Source organism: Mizuhopecten yessoensis, unplaced genomic scaffold, assembly GCF_002113885.1.
Source record: "Mizuhopecten yessoensis strain PY_sf001 unplaced genomic scaffold, ASM211388v2 scaffold2801, whole genome shotgun sequence".
NCBI classification, from domain to species: domain Eukaryota; kingdom Metazoa; phylum Mollusca; class Bivalvia; order Pectinida; family Pectinidae; genus Mizuhopecten; species Mizuhopecten yessoensis.
The window spans coordinates 227,009-253,560 of NW_018404726.1; the positions used below are offsets into that span (position 1 = coordinate 227,009).

A 26,552-nucleotide genomic window follows, 5' to 3' on the forward strand; every position below is an offset into this window, starting at 1 on the left:
AATACACATGTTTTATAGACCTACTGACACATATGTTACAGACCTACTGATATGAGTCACAGCACACATAAACATTTCAGACATTTGTAATGAGCCCCTGTGCTCTGTCGCAAGATCATTCACTTCAAACGCTATCAGTTTCACGCGTCTCGCAGCCACTGTTTCCTCAGTTTCTGACGACACGTCAAATAACGAGGCTGTTATAGAATCTACAGCCTGTAGTCAGATTCCCATACAATCAAGTTATGGGGAATACCATGATAAGGTTAGGACCCCATTGGATACTGATCCAGTCAATAGTTGGTGCATACTGATAAGACTACAGGAGGTCTGGAGTCTCCTCCACTGTGCCCTGTTTCCCAGCTTAATGTGATATCATAATTTATGTCAACTGCAGGACGGAGGGTTATCAACTATGTATCTTCAAAACTATATCTCAAATTTTGCAGTTTAATATAATGCATTTGATTAAAAAAGTTAATACTTATTTTATTGCTTTGATTAAAAATAACTGTATAGAATAATTGAATTAATTCATAACACTTTTAACGGACTAAAATCAATAAATAAAATAGGATCTTTTGTAGAACTGCGTCCTCGTCGCATTCTGTATAGGAATGGCTTAGAGTTTTACAGGTAGGTCCGTACGAGTTATTTCCCTTCCAATGCATGTAGTGCAAGAGTTTGCATATTTTTATCAAAATATTTTATATTTCGATACTTTTTACTGTTACGATCGACCTCAAATTTTGCACACACCTACGTTATGAATCAAAAGGCAAACAGTAAAGAAAAAAAAGATTAACGAATTCCTGGGCGCGCGGAAATCTCCCCAGACTCTCATTCCTCCCTGAACACTCATTAGAGTGACCCGTATTAATCATTATCAGACAATACATCGATCCCCTCAACGTCAGCCTTCCAATCATCAATTCGCTCTCTTCATTAAATATTAAGTCTTTTTTTCTTTCATCTCTTCTTTCTATCATTAGCCAATCATCTGGTCACTAATGAACAAGGAAGACGTTTCGCCTCCATTTTAACCAGCCATGATCAAGCGTCCTTTGGGCTGATAAATGATTACATATCGCGAACTTTATCTCATCTACGTTAATGCACCTATATCTAACTGTACACGATTGAACGGGGTGTTTTCGAGTAGGCTACCAGCAGCAGAAACCCGGGATGGGGTATGTACAATTGAAATGAATATTAAGAATTTTTTTCTTAAAATGAACGATTTCATTCTATATATACATGTGTAAGTATAATTGAAAATAAATGTTTAGACATCTTGCAAACGACTTATTTGTTCAATCACTTAGGCTTGTGTTGTGTTCACCACAATCGGCTTGATATCATAAATCTATAGGACGCTGCTGATTACTGACCAGAACCAGAACCACGGACCTGCACTGCGATTGCAAGAGTTATCTAACTTCGTTTTAAAAATTGTGGCGCTTTTTCATGACTTTCTTATCTCCCATAAAAGAGTTCCAATACGGGAAGTAGGGGGCGATCTAAAATCAATGACAACTGGAATGACGTTATCACGATTTGACAGACGACCACGATCGGCACCCTATACAATGGAATTAGTTATTCATCTACCAGAACATCTTTGACCATTTAATTTCCAAATATGGCTGAATGTGAGGATCTCGGGCTGCTAGAAGCGGCCGAGACGACCAAAGGTAAACATGAGGATGTCCTGATGCAGGCAAAATTATGCCGATGAATAAAAACGCGTCGAACGATGCATATATTGGAAACGCATAGTTGGTATAATATGGTTTGCATATGTCTTTTTTGGTTATAGTTAAATCCAATTGATCCAAGTGCAACTATTTTTTAAAGCACCAAAGTTGCCTGTTACCAGAAGATCCAAATCAATAACAAATCGATATTATCGATTCTTTGGCACGTGCACACTTTCCTCAATTTGACATCTGATCAGGTTGTAATTTGTGGATCTAAAGTAATTTAACAAATAACCATTAACGCAGCTTGTCAAAAATAATCAAATTTATACAGACGACAATACATTAACATCACCATTTGAACAGATACTGAAGCACCAAATCTTGCTATACTGTGTGTATGTACATGTAGATAGAACCTATGAAAGCAGATAAGTCGTGTACATTTATGTTGTTGAAATGACCCGGTGCACTTGATGAGAACCAATCAGATGAGACATTGAAACAGAAGATTTTTATGATATTTTATACATTTACTGGATTCCGAGTGAAATGGTGGAATTTCACCATTGCAATGTTTTCTTTAGCCCACTTTCTGATTATAATGTGGGAAATTAAATATAATAATTTCTTATCAAAAAAACACCATATACATGTACCTCCCTTCTTCCAGACACATGAATAACTTTCAACACATTTTAACTAATCATCCTTTGGCACAAATCAGGAAGCTTATCTTCAGTGGCATGTTGATGCAATATTGTGGAGTGGACATGCACTGTAGTTTGTTGTTATAAGGATCATGGATGGAAATCAACCTAGTCAACATAGGTTCCAGGTTGTTTCGCCCCAAATCCCGTTCGCCCTAGGTTGTTTCGCGCCAGGTTGTTTCGCCCTAAAACATTTTTTCTAGGGCGAAACATTGTTTGGTATTTTCTTTTCATTTTTATTTGTTTTAAGTCACAAATTAAGTCTTCTTAGTCTTTCATATCAATAAAATCAGTTTTATTTAAAAAAAAAATGTGTTTGTGTTGTTTTAAGTACATTGTAAAGCAAAAAAACGGATTACGTTATTTTCTTAACGCCGACACACATTATAACATATATTGAATTTAATTTTAGAACTAAGTAAGAATAGTGAAATGAAACAAAAATGGTGTAATTTTAAAAATTGTGGGGTATACAACAATATTATTTCTATGTTTACACATTTAAATTAGTTTAGTGTACGGCTGTACGCATACTCGTCGCCGTGTGACGATGTTTTCTTTACTTGATTTCTGCACACGTCCGTGTTGTTTTTTGCTAATTGGAGATTATGTCCATTTTGAGAAGTTTTGATAGTACCACGGAATTAGATTTAAGTCCGTGATAGTACCGACCAATAAAAATTAATATGCATATTTGAGTAGATAATTTTGAGTAGGTAACTTGTCATAAATAGAGCATTTTTCAATACTGTGTTATAATTCAACATTAGTAATGTTGAATTATAACACAGTACTGAGAAATGCTCTATTTATGACAAGTTACAAAATGCACAAATCATCCATAACGTAATTTACGTTATGGATGATTTGTGCATTTTGTGCGACTCCGTGGTTAGACGCAGACAGCATGGTATCTGAAGTGATGTGTGTGACTGTTGGCAGCATAGAACCTGGCAGCATAGAACCTGCCAGACTGACAAGTACATTATTATACAAGTATATTTAATGTATTTTGATAATTCCCTAAGTAAATTGCCAACGTTTATTTCATAATTCAAATGTACACATCTGCTTAACAATTAAAATACGTATCTATGTACTTGGGGAATTATTTACATTTCGTATACTTCTCTAGAGAAATTTTTTTTTTTTCATCCTTATACGCAATTAATATACGTATGTAGTTTCAGTCTATATACGCAATTTGTAACTAATCTATGTCCATTTCGTATACGTATCTATGTACTTAGAGAAATTAATTTAGTTTCATTATATGTCCATATCTTATCTATATATTATAGATATATATAATTAAAGTATTAATTTCTTTTCATTCTTATACGCAATTTGTACCTAATCTATGTCCATTTCGTATACGTATCTATGTACTAAGAGAAATTTGTTTTATATAAAATGGCTGACGTGACAGGGTGCTTTTTAATTTTTTATATTATGTTTTAAATATTTTTAACGTTAAAATATATACAGGTGCATTTTATAAAGAACAACATTACTTAATTAAGGTAAAGAAATGAAAACGATAATATACAGTATATTCCGGATATTAGTATGTCCGTTGTAGGATTCGGTGATGAATATACAGGTTCGTTCTTCACCTTCCGGCACGTAATTATATCTTGATTCAAGAGAAAGATAAGTTTTTTAACTTTTAACATGATATTTATGACTTAAAGAAAAAATATTTTTTTAGGGCGAAACAACCTGGGGCGAACGGGATTTGGGGCGAAACAACCCTTAGGGCGAACTAGATTTGGGGCGAAACAACCCGTTACCGTCAACATATCACTTAAAAAGAAAGACTAAATCTTTTGTTTCAACAACTTGGTATGACATCTTTCTTGTATAATGAATGGAATCTGACTAAATACTTAATAGTCAGATTATCATCTCATGCAAATTGAAAAAAATTGAGGACTAAGCTTGCGAGTCAGTCAATGAAAGTTTCTGTTTGATTACTCAGTTCCAGGTGACATATGGCTATAATTTTTATCATCATCATTAATATATCAGAATCTTTGTTATGAGTTTCAAAGTCTTGAACCTTGATCAGGTTCACCTGTGGAAACAAGTGCTTTGGGAAGGTAGCAGCCACTTTGAAGAAAAGTCAGTGTTTGCCATTTTTCAATACTGTGTTTTAAAAAAATCAATCCAATCTTTCTGACCCATATGGTAAGGTTATATAAGGGACATAGAAATGGGGTCCATCCGTGTGTCCATCCATGCACCTGGTTAAGAAGAATTACTCTCATCTATATCTTGTCTACTCCAAGTGCTATGTTGATTATTTTGTATCTAGGGTACGTTGCTCTACTGAATGCATATTAAAGATGCTGATTTTGAACTATATTTTACGCTTTATGTTTTTAATGACTTTTGCACTGCAGTCGAAGTTATAGATGATCACGACAGCGTCTTCTTGTTTGTTTTTATATTATCATGTACATCACCATTTTCAGCATCACATCAATCTTTTGTTGTCACGTTGTTGTTCTTGTTGACCTTTTGTGATTTCAATTTTGACCTCAAAAAAATTGCCTTAAAGTAATTTGTCCACCTTTGTATTTATATGTATTTACATTTGCACTGCATTCCATTGCAATGCATTGAAAAGGAAAATGTTGTTATGAGACTATAACAACATTTGCTCTTGTGATTTCATCAATCTCTATGGTAAGGTCATCAATTTCATTGTTGTCAAGACCTAATTTCTGTTCAAAGAACTGTTTGAAATAACTAAATAAAGCATAACTACTCTATCATAATCATGTAAATATAAATAATGAATATTTTAACAAATATTGTTATGGTCCTATAACAAACATTTCTATTGCTGACAAATTTACATAAAGCCCTACCAATTGCAATGTTTGTTATAGGACCATAACAACATTTGCTAAAACATTTATTGCTTAAATGTATATAAAATGCATGTAATAAACAGAAGATATTTGGTTCCTTGATGAGTAACAGCTCTATTTCAGAATGGAAAAATATAAAAGAAATTCACTTAACTTGTGAAGTATAAGCTTTATTCACCAAGAAAACAAAAATGTTTATATCTGTATTTTTCAGAATCAGAATCTCTGCCATCATTGAAGGAAAAGCTAGCCACGTTACAGCAAGAAAAGGAAAACATTGAAGCAGATTTTGGACAAAAACGGGCAAAGTTCAAGGAAATATATTTGCAGAAGGAAGGTAAATGACTCGAAGATTTGAACCTTCATGTACATTCCAAATTCACAACGACTGTGCCTACATTCTGTTACATCAAAATAGACAGCAATATGTGTTTGGTAACAATTTTGATAACACTATCCCACAAAGGCACACTAATTAACCCTTTCACCCCTGTGAAACTTTAATAGACTATCACATGCATTGATATGGATGAGTCCATTAATGGTCTACAGTGATGAAAGGGTTAAATGGCCTCCAGTTTTGGAACTTTTTCTTAATTCTTGCAAGGAAGTGCATAAAAACAAATTGCTTGAGTTAAAATTTTCACAGGATTTGAGAATAGTTAATTATAACATGTCATCCTGAAAATGTCATTTTAATCAGCAGTGAAATGTTTACCCCTGAACCACATTCGACAACGAACATCGCCTCCGATTGATCCTGGAAATAATCAAATACTAAACATAGAATTCGCAATATTAATCCAGTTAATCTGTGTGCATTAATATATATATATACATGTTGCGTTTTCAAATGTTTAGAGGAATTACGGAAAGAGAAGCTGGCTGTTCAAGAATCTCAGGAGATTGCTATAACGCTGCAGGAGGAATTGGAAAAAGTGAAGGGAGAACTGGAGGGTATCAAAACTGCAGTAGCGTATTCCGAGTCGAACAAACAAGATGAGATTGCATCCATTCATAAACAGTGTCAACAGGAGGTGGCATCTCTCCAACACCTCATGAAAGGTTCATATCCTACAGCTGCCCTATTCATTGTTCAAACTTAACGGTACACCCATAGGCAATTCCGTCTGTGCGTATTGCAGAGTTATCTTCTCTTGTGAGCAGGGATTGCTTGTTACGTCATTGGTTTGTGTGAGAAAATTGATGACGTTACTCTCACAAACAAATGACGTAACAATCAATACCTGCTCACAAGAGCAGAGATTTCTGCAATACGCAAAGACGGAATAACTGTACCATGAAAATCCGAGTAGGTCTTTGGGAGTCATTGACTTCATAGACCAAGTTGTCTACGAAGTTATTTCTTTTGACAATCTATTGATGACTCTAGCAGTTGTGGAAAACAATGTTCTGTTAACTATTTTTCTTTATTTATTGTGTATATCTTACTTAGTTTGAATGTTAATCAAGCAACAAATATATACAAGCAAAATGTCTTGGATAAGCTCCGGTCTATCAAAATTTCAGTAGGTCTACAAGAAATCCATATCACATAAACCTATCATCTATGGTGTGTAAATTCAAATTTCTAACACTGGTCTTGGTTGAAATATTGAATGTTAGCCTAAACCAAATTGACAAGAATGAGCCAAAACAAAAAAGGGAAAACGTTCCAACTATTGATATTTTGAATTCTGTATTAGGATTTATAAATTATTCAGTCTTCTGTCTGGTGTTAATGCTGCTTTAACTAAGATATTGGAAATGTTTACATCTGAGGGTGTTAATATTCATTATCAATGCAGGCACACCATATCAAAACATAGTTTTGAATGATTCTGTAACAGGGATAAAAATGGTTATATTAAATTTAGAGATTTATGATGTAAGTTGAAATAATACAATGTTTATGCCCCCTGCAAGGGGCCCAGGTGGACAAGTGGTTAAGGCGTTTGACATTCTGCTACCACTAGCCCTCTACCACTGGGTTCGCAGGTTCGAGACCTACATGGGGCAGTCACCAGGTACTGGCTGTTGGTCGGTGGTTTTTCTCCGGGAACTCCGGCTTTCCTCCACCACCAAAAACTGGCACGTCCTTCAATGACCATAGCTGTTAATAGGACGTAAAACACAAACAAACCAAAACCAAGCCCCCTGTCACATTAGTGCAGAAGGGATTATTTGTCTTTTACGTCCATCCATCCGCCTGTCAGTATATTTCTTAGTTATAATTTAGCTCCATTTATCCGATAATACAGGTATATATATAAACTTTATTTATTTTACAACAATTATGAAACAAGTTATTTCAACTTATATTAATCACTCTTGTTGGCCCGACCGCAAGTAGGGTCTTAAGGTGGGAGGAAACTGGAGTACCCTGGAAAAACCTACGTGGTCTGGCAGGTGACCCCATACCTATTCACATGCGATCGGGGAATCAAACCCCTGTGGCCTTGGTGAAAGGCAAGTGTACTATCCACTGCACCACCTGACCACCCAAAAATACATGTCCCACAGTTATCAAACTTTATATGCTAGTACATCTTTAGGGTTATGCACTATGAAGGTCGCAGTGACCTATATTTGCCACTTTACTGACTCAATCCAATTAAAATCATATCTTCCCATTGCTACTGTTTACTGATATGTCACGTGGAAGTGACTTAGATTAGACTTTAAAAAAATAAATTCAAAAAAATTAACACAGCTGCTGAAAATGTCGGATAAAGATGATTTTTTTTATATACAAAAGAAGAATTGGTAATGATTAAGGTTCAATAGAATGAAAGCACACTCCATTTGGTTTTTAGTGAAACCAATGCTGTATGAAATTATTAAAGAAAATTGCATGCTGTCTCACAACTTTGAAAAATAGTAAATTAAATAGTAAATATCAAAATGAAAAATGTTTGAATCATGAAATGCTTCATGCAATCAAAAGTTGTGATGCATTAGTGAACCGTTTGATTACGAAGCAAAAGTCAGTGTCAATGATAAGATACCTGTAACTGAGCGGGATGAGGTTATCGCAGTTGAGGCCTATATTATTCTGTAACATTATTCCAACGGACGCATAAACCGAAGTTGGAATGTTACAGAATCTTAGCCTTAGAATCTTAGCCACAGACTGAGGTGGCCTGACCTCGCCCAGTTACAGGTAAATGATTTTATTTTTCTTGCACATTTTAGTTTGAAAAACTATTGAATTTTGCAATAGCTTACAAGCATCCCATCTGGGACCTAAACAAATTATTGGTTCTTCACTACTAAAGCCACCCTCGTATAAACAGTGGAGTCCATCCTCACAAAAAAAAAAAAAGTGTATTTCATGACAGAATAGAATATTCATAACGTGGATTGTCAATTTCCAGCATTAGCACCTGGATGAAAACATGGCTGTGTAAAAATTCCATGACCTGTCACAGGAAGGTGCCAGACAGATAAAGTGAGATGGATTAATCTAGCAAGGGGTATCGCATGGTATACCCGGGTCTGAGGTGCGATAATTTTGTTGTTGTACGGACACATGCAGCCAATGATGTAATTTCTACTTGACAGAGATAGCATTATGCTTTGATTTTAATTTGATACAAAATATCTATTTAATACACCTAGCCAATGGTTTGCCTTTTATTTCTACTTCACAGAAGTCGCCAATGAGGCATCCAGAAACACTGCTCTAAAATACGAGACTGAGAGCGAGAAGCTCCAAGAATTGAATGAGAATTATGAAGAGGAGCTACAAGATCTGAGAAATAAACTATACGGTAGTGGACAGGATAGGTGAGGTTTTATTTAGACTTGTCCCCTGGTCTACTCTAGAATGTTAATTTATTTAATTTATTTAAAAAAAACAAAATTAACTATAATAGATTTGTAAACATTTTCTTCAGGTTGGTAAGTATGGATTATGAGAAGTTCTTTTTACACAACCCAACATTTTTTCTATGTGACGTTTCGATGACTAGTACAATATGTACACTGTCACCTTCATCAGACAAATGACCAATGGCGCGTATGCACACAAAGGTGTAAAATGTGTATGAGTTGTCCATAAAATCGATGTCGATTTCGGCTACGCTGGAAACGTATGTACAATAGTTGTTATATATGTACCGAAATGACTCAATTCAGCTACTCTATAATAGGTTTGATCACTTGTAGGTCTGATTCTAGTGGGAGAGAAGCTAGAAGTTAAATGGAGTATGGAAATTCTTCATAAAAACTTTGGGGCTGGTAGCTAGCCAGTCCTGTGGGTCTCTTACATTTCTTATCATGTATGCAGTTTGAGTTTGTTTTTTGCAAACTTGGCATCTTTTATCATTGATGCATACTGTTTTAGCATGAACTAATCTAGAAGCTTTTCCATCAACTTCTCTCTCTCATCTTCATGTACAACATTGGGTATCTGACTGCCAAGTTGGACACAGGAAAAAATACAAATAAATGAAATTATGATAAAAAAAATATGCCTTTATGTCTGGGAACACTCTAATTTGTATAACTGAACGGAAATCGATCTGGAAGCTTTTTCCCGCAGATTTTCTTAAAATTATCTGCCATCACAAAAGATATTTGTGCTCAGCAGTGAAGCTACTAAATAACGCCTGTGCATTTATAACTTGTGTCGTCAGACTTTGTTAACGGAATGCGGGAGATTTGTGTGACCCGCACGGGTCATAAGGTTGTCGCGAGTGATCGGTTAATTTTGATTAAGATCCAGATTAAAGCAAGATGCGGGTCATTTAGCATGTATGGAAGTAATCAAGGTGTCAAACGAAATGCATAATATTATTGAGATTTTGCTTTATATACCTACCTTGAACTTATATAATCTCTCTCGTTGCAGTGGGGAAGGATTTCTGAGCACAGTGGCTAAACAGTTGAAGCTTGTCAGTGTTGGCCAACACTCATCGTCCACCACTCAGTCAGAACACGAGAGTCTTGAGGAAAGCATGAAAAAGGTAGGCTGGGGAATTATCAGCATATCGAGGGAATTATAATTCATATAGAATCTTTGTATGTCCCGAATCTCGGACTGACGTGACCTATGGAAACCGGTGCTTTGGGAGGGTTTCAGTCATTTTGTGGAATAGCTTTACCATCTGCTATTAGAAAGTCAAATTCAAGGAGGATATATAATAAAGACTCACCTCTTCATTTCTGCATTTTAGGCTCTTTGCACAGACGTCATGTTCATACCAACCTGTATTTACTCATTTATATATGCATATTGAGATGATTATCTTCTTGCTTAATATATAATGGTGAATGTATGACATTTTTGATTATCGATTATATCTAATACTATTGTCCGTACTTTGTAAAGTGCTTTAGAGTAATTTTACAAATTATATAGGGCGCTAGCTAAATATTGCATGTTATAATTATAATTCCACTAGCTTGGCATATAGAGCTAGTACCTTGGTATTACGTCAGGTCTGAGGAAAATTTTCATCATCATATGAACAAGATTGCAATATTTGTGGTTTGTTGACTACAAACATTCACAGTTATGAAGAACTGGAATCGCAAGTTCATCACACATTGTCATTGGAGTAACACATACTACCATAAACATATTACTTTAAATATAATAGAATAGCTATATATAGTGTGATTGGAAGATTATTAAAATGCATCACCTGTAATTGGGAGAGATTGGGTTTTCTGGCATCACTAACAGAGATATATATCTCACGTCATACCTCGTACTAGACTTTATACCTCGGTTGGGATTATGTTACAGAATCCTAGCCCTGGACTGAGATAACCTGTTCTCTTACCCTGGAAAGGTGTATCCACATTTTCATTTCCGTGTGTGTAAGATAGAGCTGTCCAGGGTAAGATAGAGCTGTCCAGGGTAAGATAGAGCTGTCCAGGGTAAGATAGAGCTGTCCAGGGTAAGATAGAGCTGTCCAGGGTAAGATAGAGCTGTCCAGGGTAAGATAGAGCTGTCCAGGGTAAGATAGAGCTGTCCAGGGTAAGATAGAGCTGTCCAGGGTAAGATAGAGCTGTCCAGGGTAAGATAGAGCTGTCCAGGGTAAGATAGAGCTGTCCAGGGTAAGATAGAGCTGTCCAGGGTAAGATAGAGCTGTCCAGGGTAAGATAGAGCTGTCCAGGGTAAGATAGAGCTGTCCAGGGTAAGATAGAGCTGTCCAGGGTAAGATAGAGCTGTCCAGGGTAAGATAGAGCTGTCCAGGGTAAGATAGAGCTGTCCAGGGTAAGATAGAGCTGTCCAGGGTAAGATAGAGCTGTCCAGGGTAAGATAGAGCTGTCCAGGGTAAGATAGAGCTGTCCAGGGTAAGATAGAGCTGTCCAGGGTAAGATAGAGCTGTCCAGGGTAAGATAGAGCTGTCCAGGGTAAGATAGAGCTGTCCAGGGTAAGATAGAGCTGTCCAGGGTAAGATAGAGCTGTCCAGGGTAAGATAGAGCTGTCCAGGGTAAGATAGAGCTGTCCAGGGTAAGATAGAGCTGTCCAGGGTAAGATAGAGCTGTCCAGGGTAAGATAGAGCTGTCCAGGGTAAGATAGAGCTGTCCAGGGTAAGATAGAGCTGTCCAGGGTAAGATAGAGCTGTCCAGGGTAAGATAGAGCTGTCCAGGGTAAGATAGAGCTGTCCAGGGTAAGATAGAGCTGTCCAGGGTAAGATAGAGCTGTCCAGGGTAAGATAGAGCTGTCCAGGGTAAGATAGAGCTGTCCAGGGTAAGATAGAGCTGTCCAGGGTAAGATAGAGCTGTCCAGGGTAAGATAGAGCTGTCCAGGGTAAGATAGAGCTGTCCAGGGTAAGATAGAGCTGTCCAGGGTAAGATAGAGCTGTCCAGGGTAAGATAGAGCTGTCCAGGGTAAGATAGAGCTGTCCAGGGTAAGATAGAGCTGTCCAGGGTAAGATAGAGCTGTCCAGGGTAAGATAGAGCTGTCCAGGGTAAGATAGAGCTGTCCAGGGTAAGATAGAGCTGTCCAGGGTAAGATAGAGCTGTCCAGGGTAAGATAGAGCTGCCCAGGGTAAGATAGAGCTGTCCAGGGTAAGATAGAGCTGTCCAGGGTAAGATAGAGCTGTCCAGGGTAAGAAAGGGGTGTAGGAAATTTCTATCTTACACCCCATTTCACGTGACGTCACATTTAATGGCTCAACAATGAGGTGACGTCACAAATTTGGAAAACACTGATGCTGCAATGCGGAAAAGGCAGCGTGATGAAATTAAAACCTTCTAAGTAAGAATTAGAATGTAACCGATATGGAATTAAATTGCAAAATCTCTGTGATTCTGTGGCTTGACATTGTACAATATCCTGTGAAAGTGTAAATCTTGTTGATTGGAATTAGAATCTTTGTCAGATATTTTGACCTACCTACCAACGCACATGTTAAATCCTGGCCCTGGATTTGGCTACAACAAACAGAAAATCTTTTGATTGCGGGCGGAGTTATATTGCAATGTCAATTCTATGTTGATCAGGCTCAAGCTGATGCAGAAATCCTCAAGTCTGTTGTCATGCCTCTCGAAGATGAAGTTAAGGTGTTGAAGGCAAAATTGAAGCAGGCTGATGAAAAAATCCAACATCTTCAGTCTCAGGTAATTAAATTATTCACCCATTGAGCTTCTATTTTTGAATACCATGTAGAAATGAATTAAAGTTTTCATCTTATAACAATACTGCTTTAATATTCATAAGTTGTATTCAACTTGTGTTAACACCAGTATCATGTCACTTGGTACATATTTTTGTTACTATAATGTTACTTGGTACAAAGTCTTTACCACTAGGTCACTTGGTACATATTTTTGTTACTATAATGTTACTTGGTACAAAGTCTTTACCACTAGGTCACTTGGTACATATTTTTGTTACTATAATGTTACTTGGTACAAAGTCTTTACCACTAGGTCACTTGGTACATATTTTTGTTACTATAATGTTACTTGGTACAAAGTCTTTACCACTAGGTCACTTGGTACATATTTTTGTTACTATAATGTTACTTGGTACAAAGTCTTTACCACTAGGTCACTTGGTACATATTTTTGTTACTATAATGTTACTTGGTACAAAGTCTTTACCACTAGGTCACTTGGTACATATTTTTGTTACTATAATGTTACTTGGTACAAAGTCTTTACCACTAGGTCACTTGGTACATATTTTTGTTACTATAATGTTACTTGGTACAAAGTCTTTACCACTAGGTCACTTGGTACATATTTTTGTTACTATAATGTTACTTGGTACAAAGTCTTTACCACTAGGTCACTTGGTACATATTTTTGTTACTATAATGTTACTTGGTACAAAGTCTTTACCACTAGGTCACTTGGTACATATTTTTGTTACTATAATGTTACTTGGTACAAAGTCTTTACCACTAGGTCACTTGGTACATATTTTTGTTACTATAATGTTACTTGGTACAAAGTCTTTACCACTAGGTCACTTGGTACATATTTTTGTTACTATAATGTTACTTGGTACAAAGTCTTTACCACTAGGTCACTTGGTACATATTTTTGTTACTATAATGTTACTTGGTACAAAGTCTTTACCACTAGGTCACTTGGTACATATTTTTGTTACTATAATGTTACTTGGTACAAAGTCTTTACCACTAGGTCACTTGGTACATATTTTTGTTACTATAATGTTACTTGGTACAAAGTCTTTACCACTAGGTCACTTGGTACATATTTTTGTTACTATAATGTTACTTGGTACAAAGTCTTTACCACTAGGTCACTTGGTACATATTTTTGTTACTATAATGTTACTTGGTACAAAGTCTTTACCACTAGGTCACTTGGTACATATTTTTGTTACTATAATGTTACTTGGTACAAAGTCTTTACCACTAGGTCACTTGGTACATATTTTTGTTACTATAATGTTACTTGGTACAAAGTCTTTACCACTAGGTCACTTGGTACATATTTTTGTTACTATAATGTTACTTGGTACAAAGTCTTTACCACTAGGTCACTTGGTACATATTTTTGTTACTATAATGTTACTTGGTACAAAGTCTTTACCACTAGGTCACTTGGTACATATTTTTGTTACTATAATGTTACTTGGTACAAAGTCTTTACCACTAGGTCACTTGGTACATATTTTTGTTACTATAATGTTACTTGGTACAAAGTCTTTACCACTAGGTCACTTGGTACATATTTTTGTTACTATAATGTTACTTGGTACAAAGTCTTTACCACTAGATCACTTGGTACATATTTTTGTTACTATAATGTTACTTGGTACAAAGTCTTAACCACTAGGTCACTTGGTACACATTTTTGTTACTATAATGTTATTTGGTACAAAGTCTACCATATTGTCACTACCCAAGGTAAGTACATATTTTTGTTACCGTATATACCCAGGTTTTGTTACTTGTACAGAATCTGAATTCCTGGTCACTTGGTACTTTTCACAAAATAATTACCATAGGTTTTTTTATACTTTTATCAAATTAGTGTGTAAGTCTGAGATAGATTGTGACATCATTTGAACAAATTCATGTTTGAAGTACAACGAAATGTCAGTGAAAGTAATATTTCAAGGATTTTTTTTTTTAAATGAAATCTGTTGAGGAAATTTAAATTCTTTTTGTCTACTTTTTGGAGTGGTATAGTAGGAAGTTGTTAGGAAGTCAAACTAAGACAAATATTATTTCCTGGCTATCAAGATGTCTTAGGTATTTTAGATGAATGGAATATAGATAATCTGCAGTCTGTTTTTTCTTTCCGTTGTTAGCATTCACCAGTTGGAGGGATGAGTCCAAGTCACAGACAGACGACACCGGACACACAGTCTCTCCCTGACATGGACCAAGTCCGCGACCCAGAGGAGAGAGTAGGGTTTTTTTCTTAAATTTTTTTTTATTGATCAAATTAGAGAATATAAAGTTACGTCACGGTTTTGATAGGTTTTGCAGAAAATACTGGTCAAAAATGTGGAGAAAACGAATATACAGAGCAAAATCCTATATCAATTTTTCTACTCGGGAGACCTGAATTTGTCATACCCCTGAACATTGTCTTAATTTTATTCTATTTGAGTATAATTATGAATTACACTGAAGTTTTCTTTTCAAGGGAGAACAACCGAACTAAAAAGAAGAAAAATCACACAGTTTGTTTCAGTCCATCTTACCCATTATCTATAGATTAATTCCAGTCCACCTAACACATTATCTATAGATTAATTCCAAACCTATTGATAGACACATTCTGGTGTTTTAGATCAAGGAACTTCTACATTACTTGAGGACGGAGAAATCGTCACGTAAAGATCTGGAGATGTTTGTGGCCGTCTTGACAACACAGAAAAACGTTTTATCTGAGGACGCAGACAAACTGCGTCTGGAACTTGAAGATGGTGAGTGTATGGTAAAGGTATAGACGGGACAGCAAAGCAATTGGTTCTATCAAAATATTGTTGCACAGCTGGTTGTATAGAGTGACACTATTTCCAATGCTACAAAACCTAGGCCTACGCCTTCCCCATTTCAATTTAGGGGTTTCTTTTTCGAATGAGGATTAACCTTTCCCATTATGACTAAATATTAATTAATATTAAAGCCATTATAAAAATGTATGGTTAATTTGTTTTTCTGTTTCAATTTGTTGAAATAATATTCATGTACTTCTTTTAAAAAAAAAAGAATTTTGTAAGAATTATCTCCCCTTGATAAGTATTTGTACATTTTTACCATGACTGAACACACTACAACATCAAGATGTTTTTTTAAGCAAATTCGAAAGATTTTCACTGCATATGGCCTTGGATATCTATAAAGGACATTTTTAACATTTTAACATGATAATCTGGAACATTTAGTGATTTTATATTTTGATATCCTTGAGTGGAGTACAAACTTAATATATTGAAACAGAAATTATCATTTAGGGACCGCAGAACCAAATGATTTTCCATAGACGATAGTGTTAACGTTTACCACTGTCCTGGTTAAATGGGGTTATCCACACTGGTTCATGTCACCTGCCCTCATTTTGAAGAATGTCATCTCACACACCTGTAAAAAGAAAGTTTAAAAATTCTACCTATTTGAACTTTTTTTTATATGGGGGCCGCCATTTTGTATTGAATTCGGCAACAAAAAATGACCAAAACATATTACACACTTAATAAACTCCCCCAGACAAAAACAGACTTGAGAAATTTTAACTTTTTTTTATACATTTCACATCTACAGTATATATATTGCTCAACCCACACATAAAACTTTTGAAACTTCTGCCACCTAAATATCCAACCAGCAGGCATTCACCTTCCTATCAAATCTTCTGCCCAAAAGGGAAAAACCCACAATCTATTTTTGATTTGGTTCTGTGGTCCCTTTAGGAATAAAAAGGATGATATCTTAATAAATGATTACAGTGAAACCTGTCTAGAATGACCACCTGTCTACAAATACCACCTATCTATAAAGACTGTGATAATTTTCTTACAAGATCATGTGACAGTAGCTTGAGATAAAACCTTTCCCCTTTCACCCCTATGCAACTTTAGTAAACTCTACCGTACATTCATCTGGATGAGTCCATTTTGGTCTACAGTGGTGAAAGGGTTAAGAATACTCAATATTGTGGTTAATCATATTACCCCATGAAGGAAAGACAACCTGTCCACTTAGATTTTGTAGACAGATTGGATTGCATTTGTATCAGGAGGTCTTCATTGTGTGACTTAAATTGTTGCAAAATATTCTAAAGAATTGAATTCAAATAATTAAACTATGTTTCTGAGGGTAATATATTTAGCATAAGGTAAGCTTACATATGCTCCTCAATCGGAAACATTATGAAATATAGTACATATAAATTGCTACTTTTGATACACAAATCACCATAATCAGTGAAGGAACGTACATTTATTGACAATTTAATATTGAATATTTAATAATTATTAAGTTTGTATAAGAATTTATCATTTTTCATATAAAATAAGTACATATGTGCTGTGTATTGTATTCAGTATTTGTTGTGTATCATATTCAGTATTATGTTATGTGTTGTATTCAGTATGTGTTGGGTATTGTTTTCAGTATGTGCTGTATATTGTAATCAGTATGTGCTGTGTGTTGTATTCAGTATGTGCTGTGTATTGTATTCAGTATGTGATGTGTATCGTATTCAGAATATGTTGTGTATCATATTCAGTATGTGTTGTGTGTCGTATTCAGTATGTGCTGTGTGTCGTATTCAATATAAATTGTGTATCGTATTCAGTATGTGCTGTGTGTCGTATTCAGTATGTGCTGTGTATCGTATTCAGTATGTGTTGTGTATCGTATTCAGTATGTGTTGGTTATCATATTCAGTATGTGCTGTGTATTGTATTCAGTATGTGCTGTGTATCGTATTCAGTATGTGCTGTGTATCACATTCATTAAGTGCTGTGAATGGTATTAAGGATGTGTTGTGTATCGTATTCAGTAATGTGTTGGTTATCGTATTCAGTATGTGTTGGTTATCGTATTCAGTATGTGTTGTGTATCGTATTCAGTATGTGTTGGTTTATTGTATTCATTATGTGCTGTATATCTCTAGTATGTACAATTCTGGACGAGGAGAAGAAAGCTCATGAGGAACTGAAACAGACATGGCAGATGGCTAATGACCAGTTCCTGGAGTCCCAGCGTCTGATGATGATGGATCTACGCAGAATGGAGAGTGTTCTCTCCACAGAGCAGCAGCGACAGATCGCAGGTATGTGATTGTGCTGGAACAGCCATTTGACAACCCTCTGGGGGTCATTATTAGGCTGTTTGCACAATTAGACTTTCCCACATTGACTTTGTGGCGGGGTTATAAGGCTGTTTACATTACTATTTTGTCACATCCGATAAGGTGTGTCACGAAACAGGGTACCACAGTATATAGTGATACAGGATGAACGCATTGGGATACCTGTCATTGCTGTACATATTGCAATCATTTTCCTGTCGCTGTTACAAAATTTACTGGCATAACAATAACAGTTAACTCCAGTACTGTTAAGCTAGGTCTTACATTTAGGACTATAAGCTGTTCGGCAGGATTTCTAATTGAGTTATGCATTAAAAAACACAGATCATGTTATTATTTTAATTATTTTAATTCTCTACACAAAACATTTGACCTTTTAGACGATAGGAAACTGAAATTACAGAAAATAAGTAGTAATAAAAAAATGAGTTGTGCATTATAAACAACACAGATTTTGTTATCATTTTGAATATTTTAGTTCTTTACAATACAGTACAAAAGTTCTGTAGGAATCTGAAATTACAGAAAATAAGTAATAAAAAAAAAGGAATTTAATTGATATCAAACACTGGGCGTCTGTTTGGCAATTGATAACAAATAATGATATAATTTCTAAATTAAATATTATAATTAACCTCTAATGAGAATTATATTTTAACTGTAAGAAGTTGAGTTCATTGAAACAAATATACCTAATAACTAGAATTGTAGGCAGAATGGTGCTGAATATGTTTGTCTTTCATCACTAAGACTGATTTCAGCAGTCTGTATGTATTAATTCAACAAAAGATCTCATTATTTTACTTTATTAAGGAGACACAGGAAAAGAACTGGTAGATTTAGCCATTAAGGTCTCCTACCCATGTTTCTGACCGGAAATGGTGGTGCCAATGATAATGATAATAATATGATAATGCTTTATAGAAGGTAGCTCAATAAGTTACAAACCTAGTCTCCCTGGATGCCTTCTCTACAATCTACAGCAATAATATAATTATATAAAGTAATAGCATTATAGATAAATATAAATTCAGATCTACATGTATAACATTGCAAAGACTTGAAACACAATTCTAGCATAATTACAGCCAAAAACATTATGTGTGTTGCTGTAAAATGTATAGTAAATTCATTGTACATGTACACAATGCAATTATCAAAACTTCAAATATGAAATCAAGAAGCATATTTAATAGTAATTAACAGACAGCATTGCAGATTTTAAGCTATTCTAGTGTAATTACAGATTCAATCATGCTGTAGGATCTTGATTACATGGAGGATATTGTAAGGTACCGGTACTGATGGACACATTGAATGATCAAAACACAAAATAAGAAAAAAACCAGAGAAGTATATGGTCATATAGTATAAATGGATCAAACTAGAAATCAGAGATGATGATTAAGTACTGGTAGATTAGGGAATATTTACATTTCAATCATAAATTTATCAATAATATTTTTTTTTCCCCCCAGAATTACAGCAAAAGGACCTTGAAAGAGAGGCCCAGGAGAAAAAGGTGAAAGGTCTTGAAGAACTCCGGCTCAAACAGCAGCGAGACCAGGAGGAGCGACGTCGATCAGGTAAAGTATAGGTACAGCATACATACAGTATAGGTACAGCATACATACAGTATAGGTACTGCATACATACAGTATAGGTACAGCATGCATACATACAGTATAGGTACAGCATACATACAGTATAGGTACAGCATACATACAGTATACTCACTGTATACGTACAGTATACTCGCTGTATACATACAGTATAGGTACAGCATACATACAGTATAGGTACAACATACATACTGTATGTATGCTGTACCTATACTGTATGTATGTTGTACCTATACTGTATTTATGTTGTACCTATACTGTATGTATGCTGTACCTATACTTTATGTATGCATGCTGTACCTATACTGTATGTATGCAGTACCTATACTGTATGTATGCTGTACCTATACTGTATGTATGTTGTACCTTTACTGAATGTATGTTGTACCTATACTGTATGTATGCTGTACCTATGCTGTATGTATGTTGTACCTATACTGTATGTAGGCTGTACCTATACTGTATGTATGCTGTACCTGTACTGTATGTATGTTGTACCTATACTGTATGTATGTTGTACAACATACATACAGTATAGGTACAACATACATACAGTATAGGTACAGTATACATACAGTATACTCACTATACATACAGTATAGGTACAACATACATACAGTATAGGTACAACATACATACAGTATAGTTACAACATACATACAGTATAGGTACAGTATACATACAGTATAGGTACAGCATACATACAGGATAGGTACAGCATACATACAGTATACTCACTGTATATGTACAGTATACTTGCTGTATACATACTGTATAACCCTCTTATACATACAGTATACTCACTGTATACGTACAGTATGATTACAGCAGTTTAGACAAGGTTAGGTTATCAAATTTTCAGATTGACCCGCTTCTTAATCAAAGAAAAACACAGAACGCTTAACCTTATGTCTATATATACACTGTTAGAATTAATTCCTTGCCCCATATATATCAATTTTAAGTAATCTTAAGCCTAGTTTTGTATCTCACAAACAGGTGCTTGTGTTAAAGATTCAGTGTTATATGGTATTTTAAAATTGACTTTACTTCTTTGATCCGTATAGTATGATTACAGTATACTTTCAGTATAGTATGCTGAAATTATACTTATTGTAGCAGTGTTTTTGTCAGAGGGAGGTATTGTACATATCCCCCTCAAAAGTTGGCGAGTTTGTAACTCTGCCCATATCATTGTTCCTTCCATCCCTATCCCATCTCTATTCCATTCAACCCAACCCCCTTAAAACAAACCTGTGGGTTCAACAAATTGAAGTAATGAAATATTTATACAATTTTTTTGCCAAGAGTCAGAAAAAGTTACTTTTTTGCTACAATGAAGAATAAAGTTAAGTTTTACTGTAATTAACGTCAAGCTACCACAATTGGTACAATTTTGACAGTTTTTTAGTGATCTTTAAAAATTCATACCTTGTATCTGGAATATTTCTTGATTATTGACAAAGACTAACTATGGTGGTTCATTTTCAGGAAAAGTTGTATATCTAAGTAATTTCTTTTTGAAAATAGAACGCTACACTCGAAGTGAGATTTTGTTCGTTTTTCGGCCATAATTAGTACCCAAATTGGTACACCATATCACAGGCTATGGAATTTGTTTTTATTTCTGCTAGTTGATGTGCCGATTACAACAAAATATATTGCTTTTATAAACACCATACTGAACTATAATTGTATATATTCACTTTTATATTATCCAGTTATAAGGACCAGAAATCAACATTTAAACATGCTTATATAACCCTCTTTAAAATCCTCCAAAATTTCGTCGACATACATCGTTTTTACTGGTTTTATGATATGTTTACTTTGAAGTCATCGTGTACTCTTAAAATGTTCCTGAAAACAAAACTATTCTGCAGAAATGCTGAAATTTAATTTTAAAGTACTATTCGAACAATTTTTCTGACCGTGTACCAATGGTGGTAGCGTGCGTTATACTTTATGCTGTAATTTACAGGGTGTATACAGTATCATTAGAGTAGATAAACAATAAAGATCATTATTACAGGTACAGTAGTTCTAAATTTTCTGTAACCATGGGAGACAACTCCACACTTTGGACTGTTTCACTTAAGTGTATTCACACAAAAAAGATCGGACGTGAAAAGGTATGGGTCACCTGCCTGACCACGCGGGTTTTCTCCGGGTACTTCGGTTTCCTCCCACATTTAGACTGTCCGCACGCTAACATCCGGGCCAACAAGAGTGATTGAAATAACTTGTTTCATAATTGTTGTAAAATAAAGTTTATATTTTATACGAAAAAGAGACATGGCTCGTTTTATACCACTCAATGACATCATCACAGTGTTTACAGCAAACAAAGGATTTCTTCACCAGCTAAAATGTCAACCGTATTTCAAAAATTTCAACACTTGAGGTCCTTTCATGACATTTAACTTAATATGATTATGTAAATAATATTAAGTTGTACCAAATATGATAGAAATGAATTAAAGCTTTAATAACTTGATATTGGCTACACTGAGTGCCAAATTCTTCTAGCCGAAGCTATATACTTTCAATATAAATATTTACAGGTATATCATGTTCATTTGATTATATTTACATTCTCACTGTTTCTTCTCTACGTGAACCTACCAACTCAAAACAGCATTCACTAGATCATGAAAACATCATGAATGACAACCAGTCACGTGTAACGGTCAGCTGATTTTACACACAAACTCCACTTAATATTAATACACCGGGGAACTTTTTTTATTAAATGGATTAAAAAATCATATTTGGAAATTGTTGAATTTGTCGATCCGTGTAATACGTTCTGTTATACAGAACCTGGAAAAATGAATCAGTAATTGCGAATTTTGATATAAAGCAATTATCTAACCATTTAAACCATCACACAAATGAGTCTCTTTTTCTAAATCCACCGGTGAAAGAAGATTTTTTTTTTTTACATTTAGATTTGAACCATGATTAGGTAGGAATATTGATATTGTTCGCGGGGTAAATTTCAAAAAAGCGAATCGTACACTAGACAGCCTGTTAAAAGAGCGTACGAGGACTGGGGTGGCTCGTCCAACGGCACACAAGGAAATTATATCGCCCCTACGTTTAACACAAATATCCACTTACCTCCAAGGGGGGTATTCTCCCCTTACATCCTCCGACAGAACATATGGTACAACCTGGCTATCCATTTTGTGACCAGGGGACTTGAGTTCCACGAACAGCTGCGAGTTAATTCTTTTGAATCAGCTAACGCGCTCCACAGGATATGTGGATCAGCTACTGCTATTCATTGCCGCAATGTACATGAAAAAAAATCCATTCAATCCCTATAAAAAGTTTGGAAGGTAATGGCATGTATGGTATGACTAAATATATAGACAGTGTTACAGTACATAGTATAAGTTCAGTTGACATATGTATGATTACAAAATATGAAATAAAAAATCATATCATATAAAGCCAGAAAATATGGAAGGCAGAAATCAAATTGTTAATTTCAAATTCTTGAACAGTTTTTCTTTTGTTGTTTTTCAGAGGCAATGAAAAAAGCTGAAGAGGCAACAGAGGTGAGTAGAGTATCTGTCTTTGTGTGTTGTTTACACTATATAGCCTAGGCATCACTTACACCATATAGCCTAGGTGTCACTTACACCATACAGCCTAGGCATCACTTACACCATATAGCCTAGGCATCACTTACACCATATAGCCTAGGTGTATCTTACACCAAATAGCCTAGGGGTCACTTACACCATACAGCCTAGGCATCACTTACACCATATAGCCTAGGTGTCACTTACACCATATAGCCTAGGTGTAACTTACATCGTATAACCTAGGTGTAACTTACACCATATAGCCTTGCAAGGTGTATATCTTACACCATATAGCCTAGGTTTCACTTGTACCATATAACCTATGTGTAACTTACAACATATACACTAGGTGTAATCTACACCATACAGCCTAGGTGTACATTTATCTTACACCATATAGCCTAGGTTTATTTTACACCATATAGCCTAGGTGTAACCAACACCATATCACCTAGGTGTATCTTACACCATATAGCCTAGGTGTAACATTTTACTAGAAACTTGAACAATTTCTTACAGGGTATTTCAGTAAATGGAATGAATGAAGGAGTGATGGCATCCTCGATACTCTCTTACTCTCTCCGACCCCTGAACTATGTCATGCCAGAATCTAAGGCTTGGTGTGCGCTACCTTGTGGATGAGATAAGAAGACTAGTTTGATTCTTTGATGTACATCAAAAGAATCTTGCAGTCATCTAACAGTATTACCATAAAGTTGATTGGCTTTGAAGTCAGTTGTTGCTCCTCAGTAATCTTCAAAAGACAGGTATCGGCCTAGCGATTGGTCAGGTTTTTTTTAACCGAGACCAATCAAATAGGCTAGCTGACAGCATGCCTTCAATTTTGCTATGACATATTCCAGGGCTGGGGTGCAGAGAACAGAAGAGAGTAGTTCCTGGAGTATTGAGGATGGAGTGCGGGGGAGTCGATTATATATCTCATCATATGCAGAAAAAGGGAGTCTAAAGAAACAGTTTGAAAGAGCAAGACCCACCTCTCCAATATTATTTATTCATATTTCAATAATACTTATCAAATAGTTTCAAATACTTTTCATAAATATTGGTCCACTTTTAAATGACTGCAAGATAATTAAATCAAAAGTCATGATACTTATGTTACCGTAAATAGTATGAAAATAATTGAAAATATTTTTGTTTAGAAGCTACCCAATTTTTATTTTTTTAAATTTTTGCTTTATTTTGTTGTTGTGTAGAAGCTCAAAGCAAAGGAGGCTGAGGCTAGTGCTAGACTTCAGAAGCCTCACAGCGACACGGCTCATTCTCGGAGACGATCGGGTGACAGTGACCTTCTTTTCACCGGAGGTTCAGCAAAGTCCTTGTCTGATCCTGACCTTGTGGATGTCAGCCAAGAAGGCGACAGCTTCCTTGATGCCAAAGTTGCTGAAGCTGATCGATCGGAGCTTGATGGAATACGAGTCCAGATCAGTCCAGAAAAAACTCTTAACCTGCCCTCATTGTCAGAAGCTCAAAAACGTGCTATTACAGGTATTGAAAAAGAAGCTTATAGATTCCTACCATATTTGGGGGTATAACAGGGAAATATTAATCTCGTGTGATATTCTTAAATTCCTAACCTGATGCTCTTGCCAAAGGTAAGACAGTTATGATTTTTTTGGGGTGCATATGTGGTTACTGGTAAATCAATCTTATAACGATATATTGACAGAGAGATGATTGTACATTTTTTCTGCAAGCAATATATCCTTCAATGTTCAATTCAATTTTTTAACCATGAATCAAACAAGATGGAAAAAAAGAAACTTATTATGAGAAAATTCAGCTTTTGGCTGAGAGCATTGTGATGTTTAAGTTTAAGTATCATTTATTAGAAGAATACAGATTTTGACAGCTAAGGAATTTCTGAAAAACACAACATAATGTCATGTTTTGCTTAATATCATATTTTCCTGTAACAATTGAGAAGAAATATTATTCACTGTATAAGGAAAACATATCCGTGTTTTCCTTGTAAAATTACTAACACTATTCAGCTATTACCATAGCACTGATCAGGGGAGGTAATTCAGAATGGTAAGGGGAAGTAATTCAACATGATGGCCTTGATCCTTTCATTATCATATTTTGACCGTGTTTGACTGTTGCAGATCCGACACCCGACTTTGAAGCAAGACAAACACTTCTGGCCAGTGCCAAACATAAAAACGAGCGGTCATCACTAACCGATGGTCGGAGACTGGTCAGTCAGAAAGAATGGGACCTGTTACAGCAACAGGTAGGTACACAGAATATCATGGAAGAACCTTTATAAATCAAGTTTGCTAACCTTCAGGGATTCTTTGTGGGAGAATCTTAATTTAATTATATTTTGAGGGTAGAGGAGATATCAAACAGAATGATTTTCACAATACTTTGTTGCAGAAAATCAAATTCTTAAAACACATGTACTTCTTTCAAAAGAGTTGATCATGAGTGAGAGGTGCCTTTTTTCTGCATTATGGCCATCATTTCCGCTGAAGAAGAAAACTTATAAACTTGAATGTACAGTGTATTGTTTTATGGCAATAACGGCACATTGTGTATACAGTATTATTTTTATCACCTGCAACATTGACAATGTAAGGCCAATAATTGTGTTCCTTGATGTCAGACATTCGTCCGATCCAATATTTACAGGATGACAGATCTGTATGAGAGGTATTGTTCTAGATCTCTTGCGATTTAAAGATCCAGGAGTCATACACACCTAAAGGGAAGGATATCAAATATCAAATATCAATGTCTGGGGAGAAATAAAGGGTGAAATACAACGTTAACTATTACAACACCTGGTATTTAGAAAAAAAATAAACAAATGTTATAGAACAAATGTCACTGTAAGTCCAAATATTTCGGCCTTCTGGCCTTTTTCAAGGGTGAAAGTCAATTTTTGATTTAGGTAACGTCCATCTTGGTTATTCCCAACAAATGTGTTGATGGTTATTTCACCTGTGTAGCTGAGAGAGAAGCCAAGATGCCCATTTGACATGTGACATGTTCCACAATTTCTGTTTTGTCATCATTGAAGTTAAATCGGTAGGGGTAAATAAAATGACAGTGTGACATATAACATGTTTGAGGATTTCTGCTTTCGATTGTAGTTACAAGAAAAAAACAAGAAAACTAAGATAACCATGTGTCCAGAAACGTAAATGATATTTTTATCATTTTAGTTACGGGAAGCTCGGGAGAAACTAGGACGGCCGTGCGACATGTGCAATAATTACGAAGCCCAGCTACAGGGTGTACAGGAGGA

General features: G+C 35.4%; 1 protein-coding gene across 1 annotated transcript; it reads left to right on the forward strand.

Annotated features, from left to right (window-relative positions):
• Positions 1-1,506: 1,506 nt before the first annotated feature.
• LOC110446566 (rab GTPase-binding effector protein 1-like) lies at positions 1,507-26,550 on the forward strand (the record flags this gene model as incomplete). The annotated part of the gene is made up of 14 exons (XM_021491770.1): positions 1,507-1,694; positions 5,504-5,626; positions 6,151-6,354; positions 8,943-9,078; positions 10,145-10,259; positions 12,754-12,870; positions 15,041-15,139; positions 15,529-15,664; positions 17,860-18,018; positions 19,536-19,643; positions 23,214-23,245; positions 24,493-24,784; positions 25,405-25,532; positions 26,470-26,550. Coding segments are annotated over exons 1-14 (1,782 nt in total), but the record flags the coding sequence as incomplete, so codon positions are not given.
• Positions 26,551-26,552: the final 2 nt, after the last annotated feature.